This window comes from Moschus berezovskii, chromosome 3 (genome assembly GCF_049115385.1).
Source record: "Moschus berezovskii isolate FMDL1 chromosome 3, NW_MosBer_1.0, whole genome shotgun sequence".
In the NCBI taxonomy this organism is placed as follows: Eukaryota; Metazoa; Chordata; class Mammalia; order Artiodactyla; family Moschidae; genus Moschus; species Moschus berezovskii.
This window is the reverse complement of record NC_142462.1, coordinates 116,820,117-116,840,663: the sequence shown is the minus strand read 5'-3', so window position 1 is coordinate 116,840,663 and position 20,547 is coordinate 116,820,117. Positions and strand designations below refer to the sequence as shown.

General features: G+C 41.3%; 1 protein-coding gene across 1 annotated transcript; it reads right to left on the bottom strand.

The window, feature by feature from the left end:
* Positions 1-13,198: 13,198 nt before the first annotated feature.
* Positions 13,199-14,131, bottom strand: OR6B1 (olfactory receptor family 6 subfamily B member 1). The gene has a single exon (XM_055420317.2). The coding sequence runs from the start codon at positions 14,129-14,131 to the stop codon at positions 13,199-13,201; it is 933 nt and encodes a 310-aa protein (XP_055276292.2).
* Between the last annotated feature and the right edge of the window lie 6,416 nt (positions 14,132-20,547).

The following is a 20,547-nucleotide window of genomic DNA, read 5'->3' as shown; positions in this document are numbered from 1 at the left end:
CACCAGGGAAGCCCCAACTTTTTATTAAGTGAGTTGTAAAAGTGAGTAATCAGAATAGGTAACTTGTTATGTATACCAGTTATAATTTGCGAAAAATAACAGAGAATCATACAATTTTTTCTCCTTTTTTAAGAAATTATTTGCTAATAAGTAATGAATATCCTCCAAAACACATTATTTGCAGTGATGTTTGTGAAATCAACACAAAATACATTAGTAAACAAATGCTTACTGAATGCCTACATTGAACACAACAATATAACAGTTGTTTCAGGATGCATAAAGGTAAGTCAAAAGCATCAATTCTTCGACGATCAGCTTTCTTCACAGTCCAATTCTCACATCCATACATGACCAACGGGAAAAACCATAGCCTTGACTAGACAGACCTTTGTTAGCAAAGTAATGTCTCTGCTTTTTAATATACTATCTAGGTTGGTCATAACTTTCCTTCCAAGGAGTAAGCATCTTTAAATTTCATGGCTGCAATCAGCATCCACAGTGATTTTGGAGGCCCAAAAAATAAAGTCTGACACTGTTTCCACTGTTTTCCCATCTATTTCCGATGAAGTGATGGGACCAGATGCCATGATCTTTGTTTTCTGAATGTTGAGCTTCAAGTCAACCTTTTCACTCTCCTCTTTCACTTTCATCAAGAGGCTTTTGAGTTCCTCTTCACTTTCTGCCATAAGGGTGGTGTCATCTGCATATCTGAGGTTATTGATATTTCTCCCAGCAATCTTGATTCCAGCCTGTGCTTCTTCCAGCCCAGCATTCCTCATGATGTACTCTGCATATAAGTTAAATAAGCAGGGTGACAATATACAACCTTGACGTACTCCTTTTCCTATTTGGAACCAGTCTGTTAGTCCATGTACAGTTCTGACTGTTGCTTCATGACCTGGATACGGAGATCCAAACAGTCCATTCTAAAGGAGATCAATCCTGGGTGTTCATTGGAAGGACTGATGCTAAAGCTGAAATTCCAATACTTTGGCCACCTCACGTGACGAGTTGACTCACTGGAAAAGACTATGATGCTGGGAAGGATTGGGGGCGGGAGGAGAAGGGGACGACAGAGAATGAGATGGCTGGATGGCATCACTGACTCGATGGATATGAGTTTGAGTGAACTCTAGGAGTTGGTGATGGACAGGGAGGCCTGGCGTGCTGTGATTCATGGGGTCGCAAAGAGTCGGACACGACTGAGCGACTGAACTGAACTGAACTGAAAGGTAAGTCATGCATGGATGCTCTTATAAAGAAAATGAAACAGATACAATTTTTAAAAATAAAATACAAACTTAAGTCAGAGGGTGCAGATATTACTTTCAGATCAGAAATCAGCATTGATCTTCGTGGGGATTGGGACATTTTATTCTGAGGCTATGGGCTCATTTTATTGTGTCATATAAAAAAGAAAACATGTTAAAGCAGATAGTTCAGTCAGTTCAGTTCAGTTCAGTCGCTCAGTCCTGTCCGACTCTCCGCGACCCCATGAATCACAGCACTCCAGGCCTCCCTGTCCATCACCAACTCCCAGAGTACACTCAAACTCATGTCCACAGAGCCGGTGATGCCATCCAACCATCTCATTCTCGGTCGTCCCCTTCTCCTCCCGCCCCCAACCTTTCCCAGCATCAGAGTCTTTTCCAGTGAGTCAACTCGTCGCATGAGGTGGCCAAAGTATTGCAGTTTCAGCTTTAGCATCAGTCCCTCCAATGAACATCCAGGATTGATCTCCTTTAGAATGGACTGGTTGGTTCCGTTTCGTTCAGTCGCTCAGTCGTGTCCAACTCTTTGCGACCCCGTGGACTGTAGCCTATAAGGCTTCTCCGTCCATGGGATTCTCCAGGCAAGAATACTGGAGTGGGTTACCATTTCCTTCTCCAGGGGATCTTTCCGACCCAGGGGTCGAACCCGGGTCTCCCGCATTGGAGGCAGACGCTTTAACCTCTGAGCCACCTGGTTTGGTAGAGGATATTAAATGTCAAACAAGACAATGAGGTAAAATTGAAGACTTTTCCACATAGAGCTGCATGATCAGAAGGATGTTTAAAAGTTATGTTTGCCTGACTGAAAGTGAAGGGACATTAAAAGTATTTCATGCAAGAAAGCAGGAGTAGCAATATTCATGTTAGACAAAACAGACATTAAAACAAAGACTGTAAGAAAAGACAAAGAAGAGCACCATATAATGACATAGGGATCAATACAAAAGGATATTACACTTGTTAACCTAAATGCACCCAATACAAGACACCTAAATAAAGCAAATATTCAGTTCAGTTCAGTTCAGTCGCTCAGTCGTGTCCGACTCTCCGCGACCCCATGAGACACACTGAAATCATAATCACAGGAAACTAGTTGATCTGATCACATGGACCACAGCCGAACGTGGTCCACTGGAGAAGGGAATGGCAAACCACTTCAGTATACTTGCCTTGAGAACCCCATGAACAATATCAAAGGGCAAAATGATAGGATACTGAATGAGGAATTCCCCAGGTCTGTAGGTGCCCAGTATGCTACTGGAGCTCAGTGGAGAAATAACTCAAGAAGGAATAAAGGGATGGAGCAAAAGCAAAACCAATACCCAGTTGTGGATGTGACCGATGATAGAAGCAAGGTCCGGTGCTGTAAAGAGCAGTATTGCATAGGAACCTGGAATGTTAGGTCCATGAATCATGGCAAATTGGAAGTGGTCAAACAGGAGATAGCAAGAGTGAACGTTGACATTCTAGGAATCAGTGAACTAAAATGGAGTGGAATGGGTGAATTTAACTCAGATGACCATTATATCTACTACTGTGGGCAGGAATCCCTTAGAAGAAATGGAGTAGCCATCATGGTCAACAAAAGAGTCCAAAATGCAGTACTTGGATGCAATCTTAAAAACGACAAAATGATTTCTGTTCGTTTCCAAGGCAAACCATTCAATATTACAGTAATCCAGGCCTATGCACCAACCAGTAATGCTGGAGAAGCCGAGGTTGAATGGTTCTATGAAGACCTACAAGACATTTTAGAACTAACACCCAAATGAGATGTCCTTTTCATTATAGGGGACTGGAATGCAAAAGTAGGAAGCCAAGGAACACCTGGAGTAACAGGCAAATTTGGCCTTGGAGCACGAAATGAAGCAGGGCAAAGGCTAATAGAGTTTTGTCAAGAGAACGCACTGGTCATAGCAAACACCCTCTTCCAACAACACAAGAGAAGACTCTACACATGGACATCACCAGATGGTCAACACCGAAATCAGATTGATTATATTCTTTGAAGCCAAAGATGGAGAAGCTGTATACAGTTAGCAAAAACAAGACCAGGAGCTGACTGTGGCTCAGATCATGAACTCCTTATTGCCAAACTCAGACTGAAATTGAAGAAAGTAGGGAAAACCACTAGACCATTCATGTATGACGTAAATCAAGCAAATATTCACAGATATTAAAGGAGAAACTGACAATAATACAACAATAATAGGAGATTTTAACACCCTACCAAACTGGATAGGCTGATCATCCAGACAGAAAATCAAAGAGTGGTGTTAAATTATACAATAGACCAGTTGGACTTAATAGACATGTACACAATATTCCACTCAAAAGCAGCAGAATACACATTCTTTTCAAGTGCACATGGAACTTTTTCTAAGATCACATGCTACGCCACAAAACTCATCTCAACAAATTGAAGAGACTAGACTAAATAATAAAACTATAGCAATCAAAGAAAGTAGGGAAAACCACTAGACCATTCAGATATGACCTCAATCAAATCCCTTATGATTATACAGTGGAAGTGAGAAATAGATTTAAGGGACTAGATCTGATTGATAGAATGCCTGATGAACTCTGGACGGAGGTTCGTGACATTGTACAGGAGACAGGGACCAAGACCATCCCCATGGAAAAGAAATGCAAAAGAGCGAAATGGCTGTCTGAGGAGGCCTTACAAATAGCTGTGAAAAGAAGAGAGGTGAAAAGCAAAGGAGAAAAGGAAAGATATAAGCATCTGAATGCAGAGTTCCAAAGGATAGCAAGGAGAGATAAGAAAGACTTCCTCAGTGATCAATGCAAAGAAATAGAGGAAAACAACAGAATAGGAAAAACAAGAGACCTCTTCAAGAAAATTAGAGATTCCAAGGGAACATTTCATGCAAAGATAGGCTCGATAAAGGACAGAAATGGTATGGACCTAACAGAAACAGAGGATATTAAGAAGAGGTGGCAGGAATACACAGAAGAACTGTACAAAAAAGATCTTCACGACCAAGATAGTCACGAAAATGTGATCACTGACCTAGAGCCAGACATCTTGGAATGTGAAGTCAAATGGGCCTTAGAAAGCATCACTATGAACAAAGCGAGTGGAGGTGATGGAATTCCAGTTGAGCTATTTCAAGTCTTGAAAGATGATGCTGTGAAAGTTCTGCACTCAATATGCCAGCAGATTTGGAAAACTCAGCAGTGGCCACAGGACTGGAAGAGGTCAGTCTTCATTCCAATCCCAAAGAAAGGCAATGCCAAAGAATGCTCAAACTACTGGACAATTGCACTCATCTCACACGCTAGTAAAGTCATGCTCAAAATTCTCCAAGCCAGGCTTCAGCAGTATGTAAACCGTGAACTCCCAGATGTTCAAGCAGGTTTTAGAAAAGGCAGAGGCACCAGAGATCAAATTGCCAACATCCGCTGGATCATGGAGAAAGCAAGAGAGTTTCAGAAAAACATCTATTTCTGCTTCATTGACTATGCCAAAACCTTTGATTGTGTCGATCACAATAAACTGTGGAACATTCTGAAAGAGATGGGAATCCCAGACCACCTGACCTGCCTCTTGAGAAACCTGTATGCAGGTCAGGAAGCAACAGTTAGAACTGGACATGGAACAACAGACTGGTTCCAAATAGGAAAAGGTGTCCGTCAAGGTTGTATATTGTCACCTTGCTTATTTAACTTATATGCAGAGTACATCATGAGGAACGCTGGGCTGGAAGAAGCACAAGCTGGAATCAAGATTGCTGGGAGAAATATCAATAACCTCAGATATGCAGATGACTCCACCCTTATGGCAGAAAGTGAAGAGGAACTCAAAAGCCTCTTGATGAAAGTGAAAGAGGAGAGTGAAAAGGTTGGCTTGAAGCTCAACATTCAGAAAACAAAGATCATGGCATCTGGTCCCATCACTTCATGGGAAATAGATGGGAAAACAGTGGAAACAGTGTCAGACTTTGTTTTTTTGGGCTCCAAAATCACTGCAGATGCTGATTGCAGCCATGAAATTAAAAGACGCTTGCTCCTTGGAAGGAAAGTTATGACCAACCTTGATAGTATATTAAAAAGCAGAGACATTACTTTGCCAACCAAGGTCCGTCTAGTCAAGGCAATGGTTTTTCCCGTGGTCACGTATGGATGTGAGAGTTGGACTGTGAAGAAGGCTGATCGCCGAAGAATTGATGCTTTTAAACTGTGGTGTTGGAGAAGACTCTTGAGAGTCCCTTATACTGCAAGGAGATCCAACCAGTCCATTCTAAAGGAGATCAATCCTGGATGTTCATTGGAGGGACTGATGCTAAAGGTGAAACTGCAATACTTTGGCCACCTCATGCGACGAGTTGACTCACTGGAAAAGACTCTGATGCTGGGAAAGGTTGGGGGTGGGAGGAGAAGGGGACGACAGAGAATGAGATGGCTGGATGGCATCACCGACTCTGTGGACATGAGTTTGAGTGTACTCCGGGAGTTGGTGATGGACAGGGAGGCCTGGCGTGCTGTGATTCATGGGGTCACGGAGAGTCGGACACGACTGAGCGACTGAACTGAACTGAACTGAACTGAATCAAAGAATCATAGTTCAGTTCAGTTCAGTCACTCAGTCATGTCCAACTCTTTGAGATGCCAGGCCTCCCTGTCTATCACCAACTCACTCAAACCCATGTCCATCGAGTCAATGATGCGATCCAGCCTTCTCATCCTCTGTCTTCCCCTTCTCCTCCTGCCCCCAATCCCTCCCAGCATCAGAGTCTTTTCCAGTGAGTCAACTCATCGCATGAGGTGGCCAAAGTATTGGAGTTTCAGCTTTAGCATTAGTCCTTCTAATGAACACAGAGGACTGATCTCCTTTAGGATGGACTGGTTGGACCTCCTTGCAGTCCAAGGGACTCTCAAGAGTCGTCTAAAACACCACAGTTCAAAAACATCAATTCTTCTGCGATCAGCTTTCTTCACAATCCAACTCTCACATCCATATATGACCACAGGAAAAACCATAGATAGCCTTGACTAGACGGACCTTTGTTGGCAAAGTAATATCTCTGCTTTTTAATATGCTATCTAGGTTGGTCATAACTTTCCTTCCAAGGAGTAAACGTCTTTTAATTTCCTGGCTGCAATCAGCATCTGCAGTGATTTTGGAGCCCCAAAAAATAAAGTCTGACACTGTTTCCACTGTTTCCCCATCTATTTTCCATGAAGTGATGGGATCAGATGCCATGATCTTAGTGTTCTGAATGTTGAGCTTAAACTTTTTCACTCTCCTCTTTCAGTTTCAGCAAGAGGCTCTTTAGTTCTTCACTTTCTGCCATAAGGGAGGTGTCATCTGAATATCTGAGGTTATTGATATTTCTCCCAGCAATCTTGATTCCAGCTTGTGATTTATCCAGCCTAGCACTTCTCATGATGTACTCTGCATATAAGTTAAATAAGCAGGGTGACAATATACAGCCTTGACGTACTCCTTTTCCTATTTGGAACCAGTCTGTTGTTCCATGTCCAGTTCTAACTGTTGCTTCCTGACCTGCATACAGGTTTCTCAAGAGGCAGGTCAGGTGGTCTGGTATTCCCATCTCTTTCAGAATTTTCCACAGTTTATTGTGATCCACACAGTCAAAGGCTTTGGCATAGTCGATAAAGCAGAAATAGATGTTTTCCTGGAACTCTCTTGTTTTTCAATGATCCAGCGGATGTTGGCAATTGGACCTCTGGTTCCTCTGCCTTTTCTAAAACCAGCTTGAACATCCGGAAGTTCACGGTTCATGTATTGCTGAAGCCTGGCTTGGAGAATTTTAAGCATGACTTTACTAGCGTGTGAGATGAGTGCAATTGTGTGGTAGTTTGAGCATTCTTTGGCATTGCCTTTCTTTGGGATTAGAATGAAAACTGACCCTTTCCAGTAATAGTAATCAAAGAATCATAGTACTTGTACATAAATTGATGAAACAGAGCCACACAGTTATGGTCATTAATCTATGACAAACAAAGAAAGTAAAAGTGAGTCTCTCAGTTGTGTCTGACTCTTTGCAATCCCATGGACTCACAGTACATTGGATTCTCTAGGCTAGAATACTGGAGTGGATAGCCTTTCCCTTCTCCAGGGGATCTTCCCAACGCAGAGATTGAACCCAGGTCTCCCACATTGCAGGAGGATTCTTTACCAGCTGAGCCACAAGGGAAGCCCGACCAGAATATACAATGGATAAAAGACAATTTTCAATAAGTGGTACTGGGCAAACTATAAAGGAATGGGATTTTTAAATTTCCTCATAACATAAACAAAAACAAACTCAAAATGGATTAAAGTTCTAAATTTAATACCTGAAAGCATAAAACTCATAGAAGAGAACATAGGCTGAATATTCTTTGACATATATCACAGCAATATATATATATGTTTGCAGGTCTGCCTCCTAATCCAAAAGAAATAAAAGCAAAAATAACCAACTGAGACCTCATTAAAAGTTTTTGCACAGCCACGGAGACCACTGACAAAATAAAAATAATCTACTGATGGGAGAAAATAATTGCAAATGATGTGACCAATAAGGGGTTAATATCCAAAATATAAAAACAGTCCAATATTAAAAAAAAAAAAACGATTTAAACATGGGCAGAAGTCTTAATAGACATTTTTCCAAAGAAGATATAAAGATGGCCAACAGGAACGTGAAAAGATAATACTGCTAATCATCAGAGAAATGAAAATCAAAACAACAGATACCATCTCATATCTGTCAAATGGCCATCACCAAATAGAAAATAAATTACAAGTGCTGGTGAGCATGTTGAGAAAAGGGAATATTTGGTGTATACTGTTGGTAGGATTGTAAACTGGTGCAGCTACTATGGAACACTGGAGGGTGGCTCAGGTGGCAAAGAATCCACCTGCAATGCAGGAGACCCAGGTTCAGTCCCTGGGTTAGGAAGATCCCCTGGAAAAGGAAATGGCAACTCATTCCAGTATTCTTGCCTGGAGAATCTCATGAACAGAAGAGCCTGGTGGGTTACAGCCCATGGGGTCACAAAATGTTGGACATGGCTTGAGCGACTAACACACACTATGGATCACAGTATGGAGCTGCTTCAAAAAACTAAAAATAGAATAACCATATGACCTAAAGAAAATGAAAACTAACTCAAAAAGATACATGCACACAAATGATCATACCAGCATTATTTACAATATCCAAGACATAGGAGCAATGTAAATGTCCATCAGTAGATGCATGGATAAAGATTCCGGGTATGTACACACACACACACACACACACACACACACACACAATGGACTACTACTTAGCCACAGAAAAGAATGAATTTCTGCCATTTGCAACGATGTGGATGGACCAAGAGAGTATTATGCTTAGTGAAGTCAGTCAGACAAAGACAAATAAATACACTGTGTTGTCATTTATACGTGGAATCTAAAAAATAAAACACTCTCCCCTAGTTCAGCTTACACTAGCCGTGTTAATCAGGCATCAACTCTATTCCAGGGGCTGTGTTAGAATCTAGGGAAACAAAGATGAATGAGGCGAGTTCCTGTTCCTTTGATATCAAAAAGAGAACACAGGACAGCTGATTGTGCATCAGACAGGAAGTGCAGGCGCTTGTTAAGATTCTTGAAAGAGATGCAGGAAACAGCCTGAACAAGACAGGCATGCCTACAAGAGCATGTTGTGTTTTATAAACTATAAGACGTTTGAGAACAAAAGTGCTAGGTGGGAATATCTGGCCCTGATGCTGGAGAAGTGGGTGCTAATGGGGAAGCATGAGCAGGACATCAGAGAGCTTTATGACCAAGCTAAGGACGTCATCTTTGTAGACGGTGAAGAGAAACAATGAAGCATTTTAAGGAGGAGAGTAACAGGAGCACAGCAGTATTTTCATTGGGGGGGGGAATTATTTTATCTAGGAAACAAGCGACACAGCATTTATTAAGTCGAAAAACAGAAGAATATATGAAGTAAACGTGTAAATAGATAGCTGGTGGGAAGCTGCTGTATAACACAGGGAGTTCAGCTCTGTGCTCTGTGATGACCTAGAGGGGTGGGACGGGAGGGGATATAGGTATACATACATCTGTTTCACTTCATTGTACAGGAAAAACTAAAGCAATTGCACTCCAATTAAAAATAAATTTAAAAAAGAAAATATTAGGTAAGAAAAAAAAATGGAGGAGGACTAGAGGGAAGTGGAAGAGACACAAATGTTTGCAATGCATCCACTCCTAGGTAAACACTTCTATTTTGTATCTGTATCTCTATATATTTCTCTTTTCAGATTATTGGCCACATGATCTCAGCCACCATGGGGACATTTCAGTGTCTCAGTCTAATCATGAATCAAAAGGGAAACGCTCCAAATGTCAAATATATTTCACGTAGAGTTATAATAACTGCTTTAGTATGCTCTCAGTTCTGCACCCTCCTGTTACCATGACAACCTGTTCAGCAAAAGGCAAGGTTGATGAAGTTGTTTTGATCCAGAAGCTTTGCCTCACTGTTTGAGGCTTCGGATTTTTTAATATCAAATAAACCACAGATAGGGTTTGTTTATACTCTTATAAATTAGAAATATTAATTTATCTAAATTTTGTATTTTAATATAGCATGTTTATCTATGTATACATTTATGGGGTCATAACCAGCCCAACTCATAGAGGCTTCTGGGTCTCAAAAGAATCTGTCAATAAACAAAAGGGAAAAAGGAAAACCATATTACACCAAGGCAGAATAACAATTTTGCTGTTCATTGCTATTCTGCCTTAGCATAATATCACAAATACAAAATGTAAGAATCAGGTTAAAGAAATAGCTGCCTAGCTCTCTCAAACACTATTGGGTTATTAAAATTTCATTTGATTAATATTTGATCTATCTACTCTCATCCTTGCAGTCTGAAAATTATCAATACTTCCTTCTTTCATCTCTTTTGAAAAAAATACACATATGCCATATATCCCTGGATTTTATGTGATCACGCTGTACATCATTTTTGTAATTAGTTATTTGCAAATTGCTTTTTACTCAATAGTGCAATGTGAGTTATACGATCAATAAAAAAAATCCCATGCCATTTTTTTAGCTACAACATTTTCCATCACGAGGACATTTTACTCTATCCAACTCTATTATTTTAACATGCTGAGTTTTTTCATTTTTTTCTGTTATAGACAACATTGCAATGAACATCCCCCTAATTATTCCCATATGGATGCATTTCCTTAATCGTGTCCGACTCTTTGTGACCCCATGGACTGTATAGTCCATGGAATTCTCCAGGCTAGAATACAGGAGTGTGTAGCTGTTCCCTTCTCCAGAGGATCTTCCCAACCCAGGGATCAAACCCAGGGCTCCTGCATTGCATGTGGATTCTCTATCAGCTGAGCCACCAGGGCAGACCAGTATAAATGCCTAAACATTTATTATACTACAAGGAATTATTATACTACAAGTTCTACTTTACTTCCAGCATTATTAGCCTTCTTCATGTAACATGCTACTCTAGTTCTCACTGCAAGCTCCTATACTCAGTACATGTTTTGCCTATAAAACTTTGCCTGACACAAAAATAAAAATAATCCTTTAAGTAAGTTAGAACACTTACTCTGTGCTGAGTACTGATTAAGTACTTCTGTTTACTTATCTTCAAACCAATTCAATGGAATAGGTTCAGTTATGAGCCTCATTTTACAAATAAGAAAACAGACACAGAAAGATTAAACTTGCCCAAGCTTACACAGCAGGAACTAGTTTCAAACTGGGGCCCCAGAACCTGTGCTTTTCAGTCACTGCATTTTATTTGGCATGACTGTCTAACTTCTCATCATTCAGGCTTTATGTAAAATATTACCTCCTCATAGGCATTCCTAGACCATTGTTACTGAAGTATTCCATCATCAACAAGTCTACAAATAATAAATACTGGAGAAGGTGTGGAGAACACTCCTATACTGTTGTTGGGAATGTAAATTGGAGCCGTCACTGGAGAACAGTATGCAGATTCCTTTAAAAGCTAAAATAAAGCTACCGTATGATTATTTTTAAATGAATGTGGTTATGTTAAACATCATTTTAATGTGCATTTCTTCACTTTATGTTTTTTGTTAAGGGTTTATTACTTGTTGCTTATTTTATATTTTAGACTATAGAAATGATGTTAGGCAAAAAGCAAATTCAAGCGATTTTTTATTCCAGTTAAAAATAGGTGGTAAAGCAGAGGAGACAATTTGTATCATCAACAGTGCATTTGGCCCAGAACTTCTAACAAATGTACAGTGTAGTGATGGTTCAAGAAGTTTTGCAAAGGAAATGAGAGACTTGAATATGAGAAGCATAGTGGCCAGCCACCAGAAGTTGACAATGACGGATTGAGAGTGTCAGAGAAGCTGATCCTCTTACAACTATGTGAGAAGGTGCTGAAGAATTCAACGCCGACCATTCTATGGCAATCCGCACTTAAACTGGAAAGGTGAAAAAGCTCAATAAGTGGTTGCCTCATGAGTTGATTGAAAATAAAAAAGAAAAATCATTGTTTTAAAGTATTATCTTCCTTCTATAACCAAATAAGGTAATTATATGAATCAATATGGGGCTTTACAGGTGGCTCGGTGGTAAAGAATCTGCCTGTCAAAGCAGGAGACACGTGTTAACCCTTGATTCAGGGAGACCTCCTGGAGTAGGAAATGGCAACCTACTCCCGTGTTCTTGCCTGGAAAAGTCCATGGACAAAGGAGCCTGGCAGGCTACAGTCCTTGGGGTCGCAAAGAGTTGAACGTGACTGAGCACACAGTATTCACACAAGAGAATATTTAAATTCCTACTGATATCAGCATGTTACATTGAATACAGCTTAAAGTATAGCTCCTTTTGCCTTTGTCAGAACCATGAACCAAGAGTAGGCATATCCATATGCACTTCTGCAGGTGTCTGGGCTCACCTTATCAAAAAGGTAAAGCTTACATGGGTAGGGTGTCAGATAAATAAGTAGGGAAGTAGAGAGTCACTGTGGTATAGGATGAAAGTCTCTTAATTCCTAAGACTGGGCTACTTGTTCGTATATGAGGCAAGAGAGTGAGGCCAGAAGAAGTAAAGGAAAGTTGAAGAGAACTGAGAGAATACTGAGACCAGAAGGAAAGAGGACTATAAGTGCAAGCTTCCTTCAGCAAGTAATATACGTGATGATATTCATTTGCTCATCAGCGATCATGTGTTCATCCGCTGGAGGATACAAATAAATACGCTGTGACAGCTAGGAAGGAAATATGAAATTCAACACAAAACAACTGAATAAGTTATATCAGAAGACAAAATGTAAACTCTAAAGGAATAGTTCACTTATAGGTGACACCTTGCAGGTAACAGAAAGCACTCCAGCTGTTTTGAAGCAGAAGAGTAATGCAGGGAAATGGGTGTTTACAACAAGTGTTGAAAGAGGCTAGAGACTGTTCCTCTAGTCTTTGCCACCAAGAGTGACTCCTGGCATCAAATCCAGAATGGGATTATTAAAGGAGCAGCTCCCTCTGTCTCAGTCAAGAAGCTGAGAAGTCAGGAAGCCGTCACCAAATCTGATTCCCCGGAGAGTACAGTGCTTGCTAGATCCTAAAACAGCTCATTCATATGCTGCCACCTCTCTCTCCCACTCAACTCGGGAATTTACTCACAATCTTAGAAACCCCATTTTGGATCACAGTCAAAGAGAATTCTCTGTTCAAAGGGCATGCCCTTAAAACACAGACCACAGGCGCAGACGTAGATCTCAGGACACAACCAAGAGCCGGTGGTTAATGTGGATGTGGTGAGGTCGCATTAACATGAGTAATATGTTACTATCCAGCTGAGGCATTAAATGAGAACGGATGGGGATTGAAGAGCAGGCTCCAAATCAAATTACTTCTTCTAATCACTTGTAACAGACTAGTCAGATCTGGCCTGGCAATAAGCCAGTTTCTTCAGAGCCTCTTTGACCTCTCGGTTCCTTAGACAATAAATGAAAGGGTTGAGGGCAGGGGTGACAACGGCATAGAAGATGGAGATAACTTTGTTCATGTTGAAGGCGTGAATGGCTCGGGGCCGGGCGTACATGAAAATTGTAGCTGAGTAGAAGATGGTGACCACCACGAGGTGGGACGCACAAGTAGAAAACGCCTTCTGCTTGCCCGTGGGCATGCGCAGAACGGTGGCCAGGATGCTTCCGTAAGACAGGACAGTGATGGTGAGGGGAAGGAGGAAGACGACCAGCGCCAGGACAAAGTCCACCAGCTCAGCCGTGGACATGTCTGTGCAGGAAAGGTTAAGCACCGGAGAGATATCGCAGAAGAAATGGTTGATGACATTGGGGCCGCAGAAGCTGAGGCGAGAGATGAAGTAGGTCTTAGCCAAGGAGATGCCAAAGCCAATGGTCCAGGAACCAAGAGCCAGGCGGAAGCAGAGCCCGTGGCTCATGATGGCGGGGTAGCGCAGCGGGCGGCAGATGGCCGCGTAGCGGTCGTAGGCCATGGCGGCCAGGAGCACGCATTCCGTGCACATGAGCGCGATGAAGAAGTAAAGCTGTATCATACAGTGAGCGAAGGGGATGCTGTTGCTCACGGACCAAAAGCTAAACAGCAACTTGGGCACAGTCACAGAGATGTACCAGATCTCCAAGAAGGACAAGTTGGCCAGGAAGAAGTACATGGGCTTGTGCAGTGGCCGGTTCTGCTGCACCAACAGGATGATGGTCACATTTTCAGCCACTGTCAGAATATAGGCCAGGAGGAATAGGAGGAACACTGCTGCACGCATGCCCCAGCTCCCAGGGAACCCCACCAGGATGAACCTGCTGACCCGTGTCTGGTTCTCCATGTCCATATTGGAGACACAGGGCTTAACTCTCCTGGGAGAAAAAATGACTGGTCAGACTCCATGGTCCATTTAGACCTTCCATCTTTCGCCTTCTTTGACTAGTAACAACAGTAATAGATATCATTTTTAATGGTGCATTATAGGTTAGATCATACACTGGGCTCATTATGTGCACAATGTAATTTGATTTGCACGTAGCCTTTATACACATCTTAGTAATGAAGAAATTGAGTTTTGGAGAAGTATTAGTAACCCACCACGTTCCCACTGGCAGCAGGGCAGGAATCACATTCAGTCTTAGTCTGAACACCATGCTCTATTACCCTACACTGTCTTTCACAAACACGTCCAAGGTAAACAGTATCAAACGACCATGTTCCACATTACCATTGCCAACTGTGGTGATACACCTGGCTTTTCTGGCCTACCATCCAGCCAGAGCGCTGGAAGTTCTGCCTTTACAATGCTTTTCCCCCTGTACTGTCCATGGAGACAGAGTGAAACCTGTTGTCTGTGAGGTTCATGAGATGGTGAGGTGGGCAGAGTTAGGCTTTCCAGTATTAAAAACCTGAACATCAGTCGTAAATTGCTATATGAACCTTAAAATCTTATCATCTCCGAAACCCAATTTCCTCTTCTTCAAATGCAAATATTACTATTCATTTAGCTTATGTCAATGTGGATCAAAACCCAAATGAAATAATGTAAGTAAAATTGTATATAAACTTTAAATGACAGTAAGTGTGAAAGGGCTCCTCCCCCATCTCAGGGTCTTAAAAGATAAGGATGGGCTCACAGGAGTGAGGAGAGTGGCTGCTGTGGACAAAGCAGAGTAGTGAGCAGACATGAGCTTCCTCTTGCGGAGATTGAAGTCCTTGGGGGTGGAGGTGAGAGTCTCTTGCAGGAGATTTTTTTAAATCAGCAAACAATAAGAAATACATAATAAAATTTGAGACATTTTCTATGAAGGTTAAAAACCAGAAATGATACTCGTGTGATTGGGGAAGGCCTCGCTGACCTCTGAGGAGGTGACGTTTACACAGGATGCCAGGGCCCCAGCCTTCTGAGGAGTGAGGTGGGAGAGAGCTGCACGGAGATGAGGCCGTGCCTGCTGTGATGGATGGAGAAGAAATGAGGAACAGGAGGGAAAGGCAAGCAGGGCCAGCACATGTAAGACCCCACAGGTCACAATAGGGGATCTGAATCGTGGTCTAAATACCGTGAGAAGCATGTGAAAGGCTTAAAGCTGAATAGGAGTGCAGTATGACGCACACTTGGAAAGATCACTCTGACATTGCAAAAGACTGTGGGAGCAAGAGTGGGAGTTGTGATTCTGGGTGGCTACTCAAAGGTGATGGTGACCTTGAACACCTTGTTTCACGGAAGTGAGGGGACTCCAGATATATTTTGAAAGCATCTTTAACGGTAATTGATGGATTAAATATGGGAAGAAAGAGAAGAGAGAAATCAAGGAGGAATTTCAGGTATATGGCTTACTATATGGAAGTGATGCCATTTACTGTAATGGGAATAATTTGGGTGTTTACAGACACGTTCCTCATAGTTGAAGAGATGGCAATGGGAAAGATTCTCTTAGGGTTTTGTTCTGATGAGTTTTAACATGAAGCCTGAACAATATTCCAGGATATTGTTCGGAATATTGAACAGAATATTGTTCAATATTCTTCAGAATATTCTCTTATAATCATTTATCAGTTATTACTAGGTACTGGGAAACTTGCTAAGTATTTTTCAAATGTGCCATTTAATATACAAAACAAATAAACGAGACACTGTTACTCTAATTTCACAGAGGACACTTTAGAGTGATTAAGTAATATTTCCAAGTTTGAGAGTGATGAAACGAGAATTAAAGTGAAGACACCGTCTGTCTGACTACAAAAGCATAGCCTCAACCACAATGCTGTCTCACATATACATAAGGAATACCAGATTTTGCACTCAACACCACTTTTTAAATATTTAAAATGTCTGATAATTTTAGGAAATATTCTCTAATCGCACTGAAATTTCATTATTGGCACAGGCTAGTAAAGACGAGCCGAAATTTTTACAAATGTGACAGAGATGCATGTTCAATTACACATATGAAACAGAAATGAATATATAGAAAGGTTTGGTAAATGTATCAGAGAAGAGAAAATCATTACAATAAAGATAAGTTGGACAATGAAAATAAGTTAGAGATATTTTAGGCAGATGAAACAGGGTGAAGAAAGGCAAAGAGATATGAAATAGCCTGACGTTTTCAGGGAAGCTTCTCATTAAGACCTATTTCCTCTGTGAGTTTGAAAATTATAAGTTAATAAATGAATAGAAACAGAAAGAGAAAGGGGGGATGGGAGAGAGAAAGAAAGGGCGTGAAAGAGAGGAAGAGATAAGATAGTGTTAGGGACCAGACTGCAGATTCTTTCATATGAAATATTAAGGTATTGAAGAGTTATTCTATATTACAGACAATATGTAATCATTGAATGTTTTCAGCAGCTGATAACATCCTCACATTCCACCCTGGTTTTCTTATGGGGGGCATGGATTTGGTTGGGTCAGGGTTGCCTAATCAGAGATTAAAACACTAGTTGGAATCCACCTTCATAGCGAACAAAGACATACACAAATAAAAGAAAAATCACCCCAGTTATAAAATTTATTAAAGAAAAGAAGACGAACATATTTAGACATACTTGTCTACAAGTTATACGAGTAACTTTGCACTCCTAGAGGAAGCTCAACAACAACAACAACAGATTTCCTTATTTCTCATCCACTAAATGAAGGGTGCAAGCACTAATTATTGCACATGAATAGGAGGACTTGACCACATGTGTTTTCAGTGTATTATTTTACCGTAAACTTTGTGGACCTTTACACTCATGGTAGTTTCTAATCCACTACGGTGTACTCAAACTTGTCACCCCTCATTTGAGACTTTTACCAGTGATACAGAATCAAGCATTTTAGCTTCTTCTCTCCGTTCTTGTACCTGCTGTGCGTACACTTTTGCTTAACTCTGTATGGATTCTGTACAAAGGTAGGATCCAAGTAATTTAGATATGATAGAAACATAACCTCCTTCCCTGTCAAGACAACAGCAGTTTCGGTAGCCATGATCAATTGCCAGGAAGACGCAGCAGCAAATTGCTGTCAGAAGGCATAATAAGAAACTGCAGGTTTGGATCAGAGCCTGGGGTTTTTATTTCTGACCCAATATCAAGAGATGCCCCTCAAACATAGTAGGAGGAATGTGCTCGCTACATATCTAGCTGTACTTCAAGTTCAAAAGACAAGATTATCACCCTGACTGACTGCTGGAGATGGAGAGTGGATAGAAGGAAGAAGTGTGACTACAGAATTAAATGTTTAGTATTTAAACATCACTGTGCCGTATGAACCTGAAACAGAGCTGAAATTTCATTATAGGCACAAGCTATTGAAGGTGAGCCTACATTTTAAGAAATGTGACATAGATACATATTCTATCATACATGCGAAATAGAAGTGAACATACAGAAATGCTTGGTAAATGTATCAGAGAGCAGATAATCATTAGACTGAGTCCTACAACAAAAAGTGATGTTCTGAGAAGGGACTCTTACCTTGACTCAGCAGCCTCTGAGTGGCTGGGATGTGAAAAGAAATTCTTCACCGATTCTAAAATAGGAAGAAGTAGAAAAGAAAGATTCAGGTATTGGATAGATGTGAAAAGCACACTCTCTAAATCTACAAAGGGTGAATGGCCACAGGTTACCCAACTGCTTCCAAACTGATAGTCAGGACTAGAGGAGAGGTGAGTCCTGGACACTAGGAACACATATGTGCCTGATGTGGCTCCAGGATGGCTCTCCCAGGATCCTGGGGCCAGAGCACCCATTGCCTTCCTGCAGGAAGCTGCAGTGGTCTTAGGCACACCACTCTGTGAAGATCTTTGGATTCTGAGTTTTATACGGTTTTAAGACTTGCCCTACATGTCTGCAAACACCCAGGAGAAAAGCACTTTGACAAGGCAGTCCAGGTCTCTTGTGGGAGCCATGACAAATTTCTATTTGCCTATTGTGGTAATCTCACTTATCTTATACAGTATTAGTTCCTTAGGGGAAAGAAATCCATGCTTTGAAAAGAACCACCTGTGAATTTAGTCTTTGCTAAAGCACAAAGAGAAAAAAATTACTACTTTTAAATCTATCTGTAGATTTTCAGGATGGCCTGTGGCTCACATGGTAAAGAATTTACCTGCAATGCAGGAGACCCAGGTTTGATCCCTGGGTCAAGAAGATGGCAACCCACTCACTATGCCTGCCTGGAGGGTTCCATGGAAGAGCCTGGTGGGCTAAAGTCCATGGGGTCGCAAAGAGTCGGACACAACTGACAGACTAACACTTTCACTTTTCATAGATTTTTCAATTATTATTCAATTTTCAGTTACTTAAAACAGGACAATCATATCAGCACTCCGTGGGAGATAGTAATATCCAAAGTAAACATACTGCTACATTTCAGTAAAATTTTAAATAAGGTTTTTGTTTAAATGCTTCTGCTATAATTGTGTGCTAAATAAATTTATCATAGTGGGATCATTACTTTGTCAGCTGCCTTTGGGAACCACTTGACCAGTATTTCATGTTCTAGGACAAAATTTTAGTTTACTAAAATCACTTCTCTGAAATCTAAGGAACTCTTAAGTAACCCTCACAGAAGCAAAGGCTGTCTAATTCATTGGGGTTTCATGAAATGAAAAATGGAGATACTAGTAGTTATAAGCAATTCAGTCTTCCAATGTGTCTATGATAATTAAACAGGCTTTAACACAGTTTATAGGGCTGAAGTATGAATAGATATCAGACAGTGATAACACCCATATACTGGACTGCCACTTAACAATAAAAAAAAAAAAATGAACTGTCCTTTACAATTAAAAAAATCTAGACATAGCAAACACTTTTCTGTAGTGTAGCGGTTATCACGTTCACCTAACATGCGAAAGGTCCCTGGTTCGAAACCAGGAGGAAACAACACTGGTAGGCATCCTTATTTTGGGCCTTCTCTGTGACTCAAAGTAAAGAGTATGCCTGCAATGTGGGAGACCCTGGTTTGATCCCTGGATCAGGAAGATCCCCTGGAGAAGGAAATGGAACACAACAGATTCAAGATGACACCAAAAAAAAAAAAAAAAAAAACCAACAGCTGAGGGGCCTCAGGACCTGAGGGAAAACATGACAGAGAGTGATTTCCCTGGGTTTCCTTAACGCTTCCCACATACCCTGGACAGAGATCTACAAAATTTACCAACCTGCAACTGTCAGCCAATATATATATATATATATATATATATATATATATATATATGTATGTATCTCCAAGAAAAGACTGTATAGCTGAATTCTAGAATAATATAGTGTCAGTATGTCATGGAATATAGCCAGTTTGTATCTGATGAACATCTCTACCTATGTGAGATCATTTGTATGGAATTCTGACCCTAAACGTCTTGTGTAAAGACACAGACACAATAATTCATAGAACACTCTGATGATAGACATTACCAATCGTTGGAGGGAAAATGTGCTCCCATTTTCAGTCTCCTTGGCACACTGCCACCACAAAGGGTGGCCAGAACCGGGTCAACACAGATATTGTCTGGTGGACCGTCTGTCATTTCTTTCCCATCTAGGATTTTAGGATAAAATGATTCAGGATAAACAGGATTTGAAAGAAGTGTCTTTATTTTTAGTTGTTGCAATTTAGTTTTTATACTTCGGCTCTGTTAACTGTTCTTTACCACTAGCACCATCTGGGAAGCCCTTGAAAGTAAGTGAAAGTCCCTGAGTTGTGTCCAACAGTTTATGACCCCATGGACTTTAGCTTGCCATGCTTCTCTGCCCGTGGAATTCTCCAGACAAAAATACTGGAGTGGGTTGTCATTCCCTTCTCCAGGGGATCTTCCCAACCCAGGGATCAAACGCAGGTCTCCTGCATTACAGACAGATTCTTTACTGTCTGAGCCACCAGGGAAGCCCAAGAATACTGGAGTGGGTAGCCTACCCTTTCTCCAGGGGATCTACCTGACCCAGGAATCAAACCAGGGTCTCCTGCATTGCAGGTGGATCCTTTGCCAGCTGAGCTACCAGTTCAGTTCAGTTCAGTCGCTCAGTCGTGTCCGACTCTTTGCGAGCCCATGAATCACAGCACGCCAGGCCTCTCTGTCCATCACCAACTCCCGGAGTTCACTCAAACTCAGGTCCATCAAGTCGGTGATGCCATCCAGCCATCTCATTCTCGGTCGTCCCCGTCTCCTCCAACCCCTAATCCTTCCTAGCATCAGACTCTTTTCCAGTGAGTCAACTCGTCGCATGAGGTGGCCAAAGTATTGCAGTTTCAGCTTTAGCATCGGTCCTTCCAATGAA